The following is a 15516-nucleotide window of genomic DNA, read 5'->3' as shown; positions in this document are numbered from 1 at the left end:
GGCATATGGATTTTTAGCCTGCTGCTGAAAGAAAAGTTCTGGCCACAAAATCAGGATCCAGAGTCACATATAGGAGATTTATGGTCATGACTGCCAAAGTCTGGATGTATTTGGATTAGGGAGGCCAGCTAGAACTAAATTCTCGTAAACAACCTGATCTCCTGGGTAGTGAAAAGAAAGAATTTGAGACTCTGATCTCACAGACAACCTGAAAAATAGCATTTCCAGATCCCAATGAAGCTTAGTGCCATTAAAGGGCATTTGTTTAATCCTGGCTCAAAGGGGCTGACACTGGCTCTGGGATTGATGAAGCTGCTCTGGATCCTTGGGACATCCTTGGGGGTCTTCCTGCTAAGGACAGGCACTTGGACATGATGAATGAGCAGCAGCTGTGGAGCTGTCCCTGTGCAATCCACAGGCTGAAACGTCACCAGAGAAATCTGTCAGCACAAAATTTATGAATACCCCACCAACTTCAGCAGCCACTGAGCTGCTTCACAACAGCCTGTAAATAAAGGGCAGGACTTGGTGATTTATGTGCACACCTGAAGAAAAGCTTGTATATTTTACATTATATTGACAGACATAATGGATGTTACTACCTTTCATACACATTGTCTGATGAACAAAAACTAGTTGAGTTAATCTTTAATTATGACTCTTTCTCCTTTGCTATTTTTGTATCTATTGAAAGCCAGTTTGTCTCTCACAAGGAATTCTTGCCCCTGCCTCTGCAAGAACCACCCCATTCTTGACAGCTTTTACCTCAAAGCTCTACAATCCTTGCCCAGATTTTCTTCCACTGAAATTGCTTCTCAACTTCATCCTTTATTGCTTTGAACCATTTAATCACATGCCTGAAAATATGATGTTCCCTCAGCTCCTGAGATTTTCTCCTCCTATAATTTTACCATGATTTCTCTAATCACTTTTCCAGACTATCCTTTGCTCTTGTTCCTCCAGTTCATTTTTTTAAGGAAACCTTTTTTTCCCCCACTTTGGTTTCTTCCCCTTCTCAGTGCCACCATCCTTTCCTGCTCAGCAATCTCATCCATGCTGACAGTTCAGAGCTCTTACTCTCTTTTCCCACTTTTCCATTTAGTCTAAAATGTCAGCCTCTAGCTTTGATAACTTTTGGATGTTTTCCTGGCAGCTCTGCACAGCTACAGCCCAGCTCCTAAATCTTCCCCCTAAAGCACTCCCTTCTGTGATTGCTCAGGACAACACCATCATCCTGCCTCTTGTTCAAGCCTGAAAGCACAAACAAACCAGAGGAGGTTTTTGTCATGGAATCTCCTTTCTAGGTCTAGGTCTGTATATTTAGGTTATGTCAATCTAGAGGATTCTCTCTCACAGGTTGTCCCAAAGGGCTTTTTGTAGCCATTCAAACAGCTAAATCCCCTACCCAGGCTCTCACTTAGCAGGTTTACAGCATCTTTTCTGAGCCCTTGACAAATTGAGCTGCTCTGTGCTCATCTCCTGCCAGCCTTGTGCTCTACAGAGCATTTTCCTGCTCTGCCACTTTGACAAAAGCTCTGTATCTGTGACTCCTTTACTGCCTCTTTCCCCCTGCGCATTCCTGGATTTTCCCTGCAGGAAATTTCTGGTTTTCCTCTCATTCACAGCCCATGGTGACAACTTCCCCTGAGGTGTGCTCAAACAAACCTGGACCCCTTCCACAGAAAGCTGTGTCCCAACATCTGCTGGCACTTCCACCAAACTCTTGGCACTGGCAGAGGGTGCCAAGACTGCTCTGAATTCACCTAAGCCTTGGCCAAGGTTGTGTTAAAAGAATTATTCCAAACACTGGCCTGGAACCATTACTGGTGATTGACCCTTTTGCACAGGTGGATTATTAAAGGAGTAGTTCTTGCCTTTAGAAATCAGAATCAACACTCAAAATTATGGTCTGTGAAGTTTCAGTAGACCACCACCTTTGGTAAGTAAGAACATGCAAGATCAAATCAATCTTGGTTCTTTCTATTGCACACAAAATTGATTGGGAATTGCTTCTGTCTAGAGAGCATTTTTTAGTTTCTGTGGTTAATAACTGAGTGCAAATTACACATTTACTTTCTACGAAGAGTCTGATAAGGTCATGTAAGGTGTTAATTGGACAAACATTCTGGCCAGTAACTCCCTTAGCACAAAATCTACAGGAATAACGGATAACCAAAGTATTGCCTGGAAAGCTCAACTCTGAATGTGAGGAAATCCACTGAAATCAACACAACTTCTGTTTTAAACTCACTGCGGATCTCTGAGCCTCTGGTCCATATTTAAAATCTCTCTGTTCTCCCACCTAGATTTCCAGTGTTCATTGTTGTTTTCTGTATAGGAATTATCATTTTCCTGTTGGCTTTTCTTTTTATTTATTGTCCCCGTAAAGAAAAAACAAATGAAAGTTCCAGAAATGCTCACACAGAGACAAATTTTTAGATTCTGCTTCTTATTTGAGCCCCAGCTCACCTGGTGACTTTTCCATTCACTTTCATGGGGTTGCATTGGTTTTTAATTTTGTTGTTACCCATTTTTATGTATTTTATAGCACAGACAATTTATAGTTTGCAGCTGGCAATGGCTCATAAAATATATTAATATTTAAGGAATACTGTGAGCATAAAATGTGCAAATAATGTGTGCAGGGAGCACATTTGCTGATCAATGAGAACTATTTCTTTTAAGAACTTAATTCTCTGTAAGCCTGTGCCTGGCAGGTTTAGATCTGCACATTAATGATAATTAGGCCTAGTAATTATTTTATTTTCTTTTTATCAGCTCTGTCTCTGTATCTGGCCTCAGCACTCAGGAATTATTACACCCTCTGTGTTGTTTTAGATGTGATTTGACAGAAATTACCTACAAGGAGTGATTTGCTGCCCAAGGCACTCAAGCCACAAACATAGGGTGGGAATTTTTGCTCTTATTTTGTCCTTTCCACCTTTCCCTTTGGGTGTCCAGGGATGCACAGCACTAAGTGAGCACAGCTGGGGAACTTATTTCTCCAGAAATCTCTCTCGTTTCATTCTCTAATGTGATCGTCACTAATTTTATCTCACAGTTCTCCTCTGCTCTTCTACCTCTTTGATAATTGGGAGACACATTCAGCCTCATTCCTTCCGAGATAACAGTGAGATAGCACAGAATTCGCAGAATGACCAGGTTGGAAAAGACTTTAAAGATCCATAGCAGTGAAAACAGCAGGGTTACTGCCATGTGTTTCTGAATTTTTACATTTCTGGTCCATGGGCCCAGATAGGAAAGCACAGCACGTTCTCACAAGCAGCTGGTGGCTGTTGCCATCAGCTTTGGCCTTGGAAGTGAAGATTTGTTTCTGCTGGTGAAGAAAACTGACAAATATCAGATTGTCTGGATCTGATGTACTAATAGCTCTAATAAAAATAGTCATACTGTGGGGATATAGGTCTAAGTGCACAGTTCTGGGTAGAGAGACTCATGACATTGAAAATTAGATGGAATAAACCTCTCTTCCTACTCAGCCAAGGTCTACTGATTATATTTGGAGTTGATTATGGTGGCCATCTCCACAGGAAAGCCATGAATTAGAGTTTCAAAAGCTGATTTGGTTTGAGAAGGTGCAATTCACCTACTTCAGCCCAAGTTCCTAAGGTTAGTTTCTTCAATGACTACAGAGACATCTCTCTGCCTCTGTCACACTAACTCAAAGTTTACTCCTCATGTTCATCCACACAACAGAAGAAAATGGAGGAGAAAAAAAAAAAAAAAAAACACAAAATTTAAGACAAAGATTTAATGATCTGCATTCCAGGGAAGAAGCAACTGGTAGGATGTAAATTCATTCCCTGTGGTTCAGGCTGCCAAGAACTCATATTCCAGCAGTCCCTTCCCTTCAGCCAGCTAGCAGTGGTGTTTGCAGAACTTCTGATCTCAGAAAATGCTTTGGTGCTCCCTAGCTTTCCCTGTTGCAGCCAGAGCTTCCTCTGAACATACTTACATATTAGTGACTCAGTTCCCTGCTTATTTCAAAGACTTATTTTAAAGAAACAGGTCTAAATTGAGTAATTAGAAGCCTTTGAAAGATGTGCTCTTTATGAGACCAAGTTCACCCTCTATTTCACAGACTCTGCTTCTACACTGCAGTTAAAACCTCATAAAAATTAAAAGCATTTAAGTTTCTTGCTGACCCTCTGTACAGGAATGAGCTTTACCCAAAATGCATTCATCCTTTAATTCCCATTAAAATAAGAGAGTTAACGCAGCTGGAGTTTGGAGTTCAGCTCATGCATGCTCCATTTCTTTCAATTACCCTTTCATCAGAAATATTACATTAATCTGGTATAATTAAAAGTCTACATTACATCACGGACTTTATTGGAACCTCAGTAATGCTAAAGAGGTAACAAAAATGATAGAAGAGATCAGCACCATGCGTCTGATTAGGCAGCTAATCAACATCCAGGTACTTCTTTCCTGGATTTACCATCTGGGAAAGGTCATTAATTAGAGGCATAGTTATTAGTTTAGCCTCGATGTAGAACTTTGAAAAATATAAATTAGTTTCATGTGCATGACTGGTTGATCTGTCACAGGTAGGTTTCAACTGCAGAAGTTTCACAGTGTTTGCACCATGTGCCTATAAATTATCCTAAATTTCCCCCAAAATCTCATTGAATTTGAAGGACTATTCCCAGACAGATACCCTGTATTTTCATTCTTGCAATTAAGAAATTTGGGCTTAATATCAGCTAGAGCAAACTGGTGATCTCACTGGCGACAACACCTTGGGGAAAAGTTTATAAAGACTCCAAAAGTAAATTAGTTTATCCTGAAAATTTGCAGCTTATAACATCACACGCAGTTTGTTTCTCATTTATGTGAGAAATTATTTGAAAGTTGTTAAGGATGGGAGAAGCACTGTGTGAAACGAGAGTCTCATAATTGCACTCGGAGCTTTGGTGGGCTCTCGTAAATCAGTGCCAGGGTTTAACTGCAGGAGCTGTGTGGGAGCCCAGCACATCCCTCTGGCTGCCCTGGCTGCCTCCAGACCCTGCCATGAAGTCAAACACACCTGTGGTTTCCATTTTAGCCCATGGAATAAACTGCCAACTCTGTATGAGGAATTACAAGCCACAAGGGTTTGAGTAGTGTGGTAGTTGAATTAACACAGGGTGAAAAATTAGAATTTTAGGGGTTTTAAATTTTTTTTAAATGAGGGGTTCAAGGGGACAAGATGGAAGGATTTGGGCATGTCCTGACCTTCTCCTCCTTCTTCTTGTCCTCCATGTCTTGGTGTGATGGTGCCACTTTTCTATTGGTTTAAGGTAGAGACACACTGTCCAACATAAATGATAGATATTTGTAGGTCTCAGATTCAGTCAGAAAGAGAAATGGAAAGTTTCTAACCAGGCAGAAGCCTGGGAATCTGTTGGAAAAGAATGTAAATAAGGTCCTTTATCTCTCTTGTTGTTCACATTGTTTATAGCTAAGTTCTACCACTGTGCGTCATGCACTGTGCACCAATGAGGTGTGTCGTTTTTACTTCACCAATGGAATTGGCCTGGATGAAGCTCTGTATAAAGAGTGTTACATTTTGAAATAAATCAGAGTTTTACTCTCAGCCTTCTGATTCAGTCTCCTCATTCCCGTCCTGCCTCAACAGCGTCAGATAGTGGCGCGTTATTGTAAACACAGTACAGGTAGTTTTGGTATAAAATGATAGCACCACCCCAAGGGGGTGGGAGTGTGTCACAGACTGACCTGCTGGACAGACCACAGCTCCTTGGGAAAGCATCTTATAGAGAAGGGAAAATAAACAACCTTGAGAAGCCGACCCTGCACATTCCGACTTCTTCTTTGGCCGCACGGGCTGGGAAATGAGGACTTTTGCATTCTTGGGGTCACCTCAGCCTCCAGACCCCTGAGAGAGCTGCAACTCTGCCACGTGCTCTGCAGTCAGCCCAAACTGGCAGGGCAGAGGGGAAATGTGCCAACCCCAACTGCCCAGCCTGCACAGGGGGACACAGTCCTCTGCTGAGCTCATGTCACCTGTGTGACACCAGCAGAGGGTATTTCCCAGAGTGGCTCTCACACTGCTAAGTTATTATAATTATTATATATTTATTATAATTATTTTTTATTACATTTTATTATTAGGAGACTGCAGTGGTAGATCCAAAGTAGAGCTGGTGGAAGCCAAAGTGCTTTTCTGAGCCTGGCAAGGGCACTGCTGAATCCTTATCTGTGCATCCCCTCTTCCCTGTCAGGTACTCACACACACTCCCTGTGTAATGAGCTGTTCCTAAGATGTGCATAAAATAAACATTTTCTGAAAGAAAAGTTGCTCAGATGAAGCAAAATTCCAACTCTCCTTGCTTAGAAATTCAGAGCCATGTGCTTCCCTAGGTTTATCAGATAAAAAAACATATTCTAATACAATTCCTGTTCTCCAGGGATATGAAGAATCTCACTGGGAGAGGGGGAGTTTTAGGGTAGAAAAGCCAAGATTTTCTCCATTATTATTATTTTTTTTTAAATTGATGTGAATTTCAGTTGGAAACTTTGTCAAAGCAGTGTTGCCTTCACTTAAGCAATAGGGAATAAATGCTTCCTTCATTTCTCAATTCTGTCAAAACTAAACAATTGCAGAGGTGGCTGCCTGCAGCCTGCATGGATATTTTCCCATGCTCTAATCTGATAAATTGAATGGAATGGTTGAAAATATTCAACAAGTGAAATGAGTAAGTACAGTTTTGAAATAGCAGCACTGAACAAGTCTGATTTTTTTCATATGGATGCTGAAGATGAAATGCATCAACTGTAGCAGGGAGCCAACCTTTTAAAGGACTGGAAGCTGCTCAGGCAGGCAGAGCTCATCACCCACAGCAGCACAGCACAGGTTACCATCAGTTTTAAATACGCAGAACATGAACAATCCAGACACATTCAGATCTGTAGGTACAGACTAAACCTGGCTTGAAATCCTAAATTAATCATCTGAAGAAATTCTTGTTGAGTAAGAGTAAAAACTAGAGTGAAGAATTATGCTTAGAAGCCACAGAAAAGGGAAAACCAAACTAGAAAATTGGCCAGGTTTGGCTGTGTTGGTATCAACCTGCTCATTTCAAATTTTTTGAAGAATTGCTCCTAAACGTGGCACTTACCTAAGCACCAATCAATGACCTATTCCAATTAATTATATTGATAAAGTGAGGCTTTAAGACCTCATCTAAAATACTCCAAACATTAATGGCTCTTTAAAGGGCTTTGGAAGTATCCACTGGGTATTACAGAAGCAAAGGCAAAATCATCAAACCTTTAGGCACCACAAATCTCCTCCTAATCTGTAATATCCTGCCCAAATCTGAGTAGAAAACTGCTTACATTGAATTATTTCGATGTTATAGAGGGCAAAATAGGAAAGGAAGAGGAAAAACAGTCATAGGGAAAACAGCCAAGGACAGACACGGTGAAAAGAAAGAAGCATCCCACGGTGTAATGACCATTAATGGCAGAAAAAAATACCTCAACTGGTCATGTATTCAGTTCCAGTTTTTAATCATAGGCCACTCCAGAGCAATCCTGATGATAACCATCTGAAATTCAATATTTATGTGGCTTTAAGAAGTTGTTCAGAAAAGAAATACAAAAATGTTATGTATCAACAATTACTGTGAAGTACTGTTGAGAAAATGAAAACATAAAAGCATTCACTTGAATTCCCAGCACTAAATGGGCTCTCAAACCAATATTTTTGAATGTCCCTTTCATGCCTCCAGAATGACCATCAGCGATAATACTGCAGCTCTTGGGGAGGGAGATGCATTTGCTGCTAACGTTGCTCCCTTCTGTATTCCAACCACACATCTTCTAAACTGCCCTGTTTGTTCACCTCTGCACTTCTGGAACGTGTTTGGATGGTTTGAAATGTGTGTAAAATGCCATTTCCCACCTAATTGACTCAATAAAATGGAATGTTATTAAGCACATTTCAATGTACACCATTGCAATATGGTGATGTGTAATTTGGGGGCATTTCTATTTGTCTTGCCTGGTGTACAAACATCCTGTCCTCAATTATGGACATCCATATGGATTTCTGGGCCATTTCAAGCCCCATTAACTTTAGGTGGGCTCCCAAACTGCACAATATGTTGCAGGGCTGGAAAACCTGAACAGAAATCAGAAGAATGGACACCACTCTGTATTAAAAGTGAGATTCAAGTCAAGGCTGGCTCAAATTGAAGCAGCCCTTTAACCCCCAAATCACCCTTTCCTTAAAAATCAACCAAAATCTTTAAGGAGACAAATAAAAATGGTGTTTTTCTCATACAGACACTTGAGGAAACGTCTATTTCAGTGATATTTAACTGCAAAAATAATAATATTAATGTGGACCAAAGCATCTGCATAAAAGGCAGTGAGTGATAGTGGATATTGCTGTTGGTATTTGGTTTAGGAAGTGAGATTTACACCACTGGAACTCACTAAACATCAGCAATCTCCAATTACTTGGAGATCAAAATTTAGGTGATATTTTAAGTACCTACATGGTTGTGCTCTAGCATGAGAATGCAACTCAAATTAGAGTAGAGAAAAAAAAAAAAAAAAAAAAGCCAAACAACCACCACAGTAAAGCACCTTTCACAGCAAAACTCTCAAATTTTGATATTTTTTTTCAATTCTAGCCAAAATAGGGATATTTCACTTCTCAGAAATGGGAAAATGTATCTTGCAGACTTCCTTAGTCTTTTTAATTAAACTGATCTTTTTCTTAACTAATTTAAAAACAAACTGCTCTGAAAAGTAGAAAATTGCTGGGGAAGATTAAAAGGTGCTAAGACAACCTAAAATGTAAAAGAAAACAACCAAACCCAACCAACAAAACAAAGAAGCAAACAAGAAGTATTGGTTTTAGCAAATTCACCTATTGGGAACCCTTCCTCTGATGCTTCCTCTGGAACTGGGTTGAACAGGGATGAACCTTTTCCTATTTTTCTTGAGAAAACCCAAAATCTCTACTGGAAAAACTGAACTGCTGAGCCCTGAAGCAAAAAAGCAACCTGATTGTTTAAAACTAAGCCAAGAAATTCAAAATAAAGGCTGAAAAGTGGGAATGTGCAGGTAACAAATCTGCACAGGGAGTGGAAAGAGCAGTGACCTTAAAGGTCTGTTCCATTTGAAACCTTCTCTGATTTGTCTTGATCTGGTGCCTTTCAGGAACGCTTTGTTTCACTTTTCAGCCATTTGATGTTCCTGCACAAATAACATGGGGTAAACAAGAGATACAGGGGCTGCTGTTGCTTTGAAAAATGAGTTGGGTGAGAGATAACACTGCAGGATTAACTCTGCCTGTCCAGCTCTATGGAAATTCAAACTTACTACTTCCATATAATTTGGGTTTTTTTGTTTGTTTTTTTTTTTGGTTGTTGTTGTTGTTTGGTTGGTTATTTGTTGTTGGTGGTTTGTTTTCGTTTTTTTTGGTTTTTTTTTTTTTTTTTTTTTGTAGTGTTTTAATAATAACCACATCATTTTCAAGGGATAAAAAAAGCCACCTGTATTTTCTCTATTGGCCCTGTAGCTTCATTCCTCAAATCAGGGAAAAAAAAAACAACAAAAAAGCAACAATATAGTGAGGGACAGCTAGTACTAAATAGGAAAAGTTAGTGGAAATTACTAAGAAATTAAATTCAGGGGTATCTCTAAGGCTTCTTTGAAATTGCAGACATCTGTGTGAGTCTTTGTTTTTCAAACATACCTGAGGCCTTTCACCCTGACTTTAACAAATTAATTGCAATGTAGAGACCTCCAGCTTATTTAATTTCTTTAAGGAGGCATTTCCCTCCTCATCTGGCACCTCACTTTCTGTTCAGAATAATTCAGCAATTCTCTTACTTCAGCTCAAGTCAACTTGCAGCTTTGTAGTCCACTGGCCAGGTGAACTAAAAAAGCTTCTCATCCATAGTTGATAGTAAAAAAAGATAATTTATTTTTTCAACATGAAGTGTTTGAATCCCAGTCTTTTTATAACAAGGAAATTTAAGTAAAATATTAGTAACACGACTATTGTGCCCTTGGTTGTTCTTTTATTCCCTTCATTCCACACATTTGACTCTAACGTGGTCTTTTATGTTGGTAGACTATAAAAGAAGATATGAAATGCAATTACTATTCTATGATTATGCAATTAAGTGAAATAGTTATTATAAAATCAAAAGCCCAGAATTCAAATACTCCTTTAAATACTAATAATAATATAAATAATTTGTAATAATAGATCTAAAGCTTAGTTCTGCCAGTCAGAGTGATTCTTTCTCAGTATCCCACAGGGACTGAGGGAGATTTTTTTGCTGATTTTGCTATGGCAACATGCACAAATTTATTTTTTTACTTGTTTTCCTTTGCCATCCCTCATCCTTGTGGGATGTTGTAGCTGATCTCTCACTAAAAACATTGAGGAGCCTTCCAGAGGGAGCCTGTCTGTAATTCTGGTGGTGGTGAGGATCCCTTTTCTACATGAATTCTGAGCAGAGCTGCTTTAGCTGTGTCACTTGCAGCACATAGGGACAATCTCAGAGCAGCACCAGACATGCTCCTGACACATTTTCTCCTTCCTTCACTCACTCTCTTCCTCCAGGAGCTGATTGCTGTAGCTCTCCTCCCTGACAAGGAACCCAGGAATTTTTTTCCATGTTTTTTCCTCAATGTGAACTACTAAAATCCGAGTTCTGTCTGAATATTTGGCCCCGTCTTGTCTCCAGTAACAGCAAGGAAAAGCTGACAGAGGACAAAATGCCATTACATGAAGTCTCATCTTAAACACAGAGTCTGCTTTAGTGACAAGTCAGTGACATTATTCTTTCCAATATTTGTCACCATCACCTAATGTAACTTTGGAAACTCCTCTGCCTGTCCACTCTCCACCATTGCAGCTTGACCTCAGTAAATCCCAGTGGTAATTAGCACAAATGTAACACAAAGATGCTCCTTTTCCCAATCAACTTTGTGTTCATCATCTTTTAATTCTACCTCATTATTTTCTTGTGCAAATCTGCCCATCTATTTTGGCATCTCATATTTTCTATTTCTGGCTGCCAGAAACTCCTATATTTTTCTTGTTCCAGCTATATCTGCCTCCCCAGGGGTGTCTGGGCAACGGTGCAGTCTGTATCCCATTATCCCTCAATATAGTGAGCACAGTGGGATACTCCAGAACGGGAGGAACTGCTGGGCTTTGCATCCATTTCAGTTTTAATCAGGCTCTTCACTTGTGTGCTCAGACACTTCAGAAATCTGCCACATCTGACTTCTTCCATGATTTACGAAGGAGGCACATATTCTAAGTATAGATAATAATTGCACCATTTAAATGATAATACCAAGATGTTTTCTACAGGAAAGATATTCATGCAGGGCTCTTTTTCCACGAGCAGCTCTTTCAGAGGGCTATCCATTCTCACACCAGATGTCAAATACAAAAAGAAATACTTTGGCATGAGTTACAAAGTTCATTTGACTGAAGGATTTACCTCCCAGGAACAAGAGCCTCATAAAACACAAACACTGGGAGCAAAGTGAGCCACGTAAGGGCTTTTGCTAAAATTAAACCCATAACTTGCCACTAGAAATGGGACGTTTCATCTGTTCAATAAGCACTAAAGTTCTCTTTGTTTTTATGGCATCATAATCTTTGATTACTCTGATAAATATTTGGACTATACAAAACATTGCAATGGAGCTAATCACAGTTATAAAAAAATCTGTGTGGAAATGAACTGGGAATGGGTTGATAGCAGCACATTTCCGAGAAGTTCAAACACAGAACCACATTATTTTAACTGGCTCCCAGCCTCATTCCTTTCTCTCTCCATGCAGTCGTTCACACCTGAGGAAAATGCTCAGGGGAGTTGTGGTGCTGGCTGGCTTTGCATAGGCATGGCTGGGGAACAGCTCCAGAGCTGAAATGGCAGCCATGGAACACCCTTGGGGTGCCCTTGGGGCGTATTCCACCCAGAGCTGAGCTGGACAAGACCTGTAGCCAAGAAGAGCAACTCCAAAAGTGCTTTCCAATACTTAAAACTGGCTTTATAATTCAACCTAAGGAAAATGATCAGACTTCTTGGTGGGGGCTGTAAAGAATCAACGTGAAAATGGCAACTTTCCAAAGTAAAAAGCTTTTCCCTTACCTCATTGTATTCTGAGCAGATGAATTAATGTAAATAAAGTTCAAGTGCAAATCACATCAGATAAGAAAGTAATTCCAGTGGTGAAAGTCATGCTTGGTGTAGCAGCAGCAACATTTATGAAGTGGCAACAAGCATATATTTGAATCAATGGGCTGCATATTTATATCACTGCTGCAATAGTGTCACACCCTGTCAAATATTTTTAACATATTACTGCTAACAGCTGAAGTTTGCATTTGGTTCCAGGAGACTAAACCCAGCCCAGCTGAACCAAAGCCAAAGCAGATACTTTAGATGTCACTGGTTGAGACTGAGAACAGGAATTTGCACTTAGCATTTATATAGTCCTTTTCATCTTTAAAGAGCATCACAAACATTAGCTGGTACCAGCTCGCTCACAACGACCTTCATGCCAAGCTTTTGGGATAAAAAGAGAAGAAAACAGGGACAGGATGTGCGTTCAAGCACACACCAAGCTCAGATGTGGAAAGGATCTCTGCCTTGACCTCTCCCCTGCCTCGTGGCATATTTTCTCTCCTGGGGAATCCAAAACCTTTCACCATGGCTCAGGTTTTAAGTCACCATACAAGGGATTCTGTTAATATAAGATGAAGGTAACGGTCCTTAAATAATAGAATTACTGTAATAGTTGTAGGATACAGCTATTCCTTTGGAACAGATAGGAATTCAAAACTAGCAATGCATCAAAAATTTTGCTGGCAGCTGTCACAGGACTACCCAGGGACACACCCTGTTTTAATTGTGGATTCTGTGGCTTTGAATTCCTACCTTTCAGTCATTACGGGATTTTTTTTTCCACTTCAAATTCAAGTTAGCTTTCCAAATGAGATGCACAAAATTCCTTTCTCAGAAACAGCAGAAATTTCCTTTACCTGTCAGTTTTCTCTGCCCTCCAACCCAGCCTGGCCATTTGATTATCAGCTCTGGGTGGTTCTAAGCCCAGAATCTCAAATGAGTTCCTCATGTTCCAGTCACTTGAACATTTTATGTGGAGGAATAGATTGAAGCAGACAGGCCTCGTTTTCCTGGTGACCCAGAACAGCCATTGTTACAGGGACACCTTTAATCTCCTCTTTCTGTGTTTGAATTGAATTCAAAAGTGGGGAGAGATGAAAGCAAGCATTGCACAAATCTGCTACTACAGCTGGTACTTCTCAGTTTATCATATGTTAGCTCTGATTCCCTTTGATTCCTCTTAAAATTATTGCTTCTATTTCTTAATTTGACAATCAGGCATTCGTTGCCTTTTTTCTTTTTTTCTTTTTTTTTTTTTTTTACAATTAAAAAGCCCCTTCCCCCCACCTTTCTCACAGCTATTCCCTCATGGAAAAAAGAACCCAAAATTACAGGATGATGATATCAATGTGTGAAGTTAACTCCTCCCTTGGAGGGTTTTCTGATGCAGAGTACCAAAACAACATTTCATTACTTACAGCTCAGCGAAAGACTTACAAAATAAACTGAGGAGTGAGAGGAGGATTAGGGTCAGGCTGATGTGGAGAGCATCAGCTGCACTGCAGTCCATTTTGGATTTCTTGCAGGTACACACTTGTAATCTCAGTTCTGTGGTGTTGGTCAGAGGCGGTTTTCCAGAATCTGTCACTGAGATGGGGATGTTGTAATTGGCCTTTTTCAGGTTCTGGAGCAGGATGACCTGGGCATGGGTATCTGCAAAGGATGAGGGGACAATTAACCAAATGTTGGTTGCTTGGGAGGGGGAAGGAGTCTGCAAACAACATCAGACATGCCAGTTAGTGATGGAAATCAGGAAGAAAATGAAAATACACAAAGAAAAATAACAAAATAATTTAATTGGAGGGAAGAGACAGTACTGAAATTCTTTCATGGGCTGAAATCTAATTACAAGCTTATTCCAAACCCCACCAAAAGAAAGACTTGTAAGAACCCCTTTTGTTTAAATAAATTATTTGGTCTGCAAATTAGTGGCAGAAGTTGCCTGTGAAAGCTAAGATACTAATCAAATGTTAGGACACATCACTCCCAAAACAACAAGAAGATAATATATTTACTTGCCAAAAGGAAAAAATAACCCCTCTTGTCAGGAAGTACAGGCAAAGCTGCTGAACCGCTTCCTCAATTTCCCTGAGAGGGCAGGGAAGTAAAGCCCCTTCCAAACCCACAGATCTGCTCCCCCTGGGGGGCTGAGGGCCACAGCAGCTCCTGGCACCAGGTGGGTGAGATAGTTCTTTCAGGCTGTGACAGAGGGGTGGTTTGATGTTTGGAGAATAGCCAAGAAAACATCTCCTCCCCTTTGTCCTGCAGGCAGGTACAGCCATCACATCCGTCTCTAGTTTTTCTAAGGCTATGACATGAACTAAAAGATTGGAGAGTGGCAGAGAAAAATAATACATTCCTGAAAAGAATCAGGAATAACCTACATTAAGAAGAAATGTTGTACTTTGTGGCCACAATTTGACATACAAACCTTCTGCAATCTCATGAGCCTCTTACCGATTGTGTAAGGTCCCAGTGCATTGGGATATTTTAGTTGTGAAGAGATTAAATACTTAAAATCAGGAAGTTTTTCAATTACATTGCTAAAGCCCATGCAAAACTTCCATGCTGTCCTATAGCAAAGCCTCCTGCACCTCCTGCAAACCAACTGCGTGCCATGAGGTGCAGTAATCTTCACAAAATTATCAGTCATTAGTAGCTCCTGATTAATGAACAAATTGAGAGAAGAAAGTTCAGCCAACACAAGAAGAGAAGTTTTAGGTTTCAGAACAGCTGTGTCCCACAGGCAGCTGATCCAGCAGCCCCGGCACAGGAAAAAGCAGCAGCAGTGGGTCCATCCTAGAGAACTTTCAGGCAAAACCCCTCCTAAATTCCCACAGTGCCTCAGGAAGAGTACCCTGGGACAGAGGAGAGGGAGGAATAAATTCAAAAAAATCCAAATTACAGCCTTACTGTTAAGCCTGTTGATTCTCCACAACTTTTCTGGGCCAGATTGCTTGCTGAGCTCGAATTTGAATGGATCTGTGTTGGGATGAAGGTCTTTGTCTGATGCTCCTAGAACCACTACCCTGAGATCTTTTGCATCGTCACAAACTTTTGCCAGTGTTGGATAAAGGGATGGGACGTTGTCATTGACATCCTCCAAGGTGATGTGCAAAGTTCCTGTACCCGTAGCAGGAGGGTTGCCTGTAGGAAAAAAAACAAACATCTGTTTATTAAATCACATTTCCATAAATTCTCGCTCCTATTTGCACCTGCAGGCTTGCAAAGGGAAATAATTTTTATTGTTCTTACCTCTTTTATATGGAAATTATTGCTTAAAAAACCTGATGAGTCACTCTTGTAAATTCATTGC

General features: G+C 40.3%; 1 protein-coding gene across 3 annotated transcripts in view; it reads right to left on the bottom strand.

Moving 5' to 3' along the window:
- Nucleotides 1-15516, bottom strand: part of CDH13 (cadherin 13) — a 453057-nt gene that overhangs the window by 6502 nt on the left and 431039 nt on the right. For 2 of the 3 annotated variants that reach the window (XM_072934294.1, XM_072934296.1), the window contains 2 exons: nt 15114-15347; nt 13638-13853 (listed from right to left, as the gene is read on the bottom strand). In XM_072934294.1, the coding sequence (XP_072790395.1) occupies nt 13638-13853; nt 15114-15347 (450 nt within the window). Of the gene's footprint in view, nt 1-13599; nt 13854-15113; nt 15348-15516 lie in introns of those variants that run through there. The other variant, XM_072934293.1, reaches the window with a different exon arrangement.

The sequence above is a fragment of the Taeniopygia guttata genome, chromosome 11 (genome assembly GCF_048771995.1).
Source record: "Taeniopygia guttata chromosome 11, bTaeGut7.mat, whole genome shotgun sequence".
In the NCBI taxonomy this organism is placed as follows: Eukaryota; Metazoa; Chordata; class Aves; order Passeriformes; family Estrildidae; genus Taeniopygia; species Taeniopygia guttata.
The sequence above is the reverse complement of the archived record's forward strand: the minus strand, read 5'-3'. Positions and strand labels throughout refer to the sequence as shown.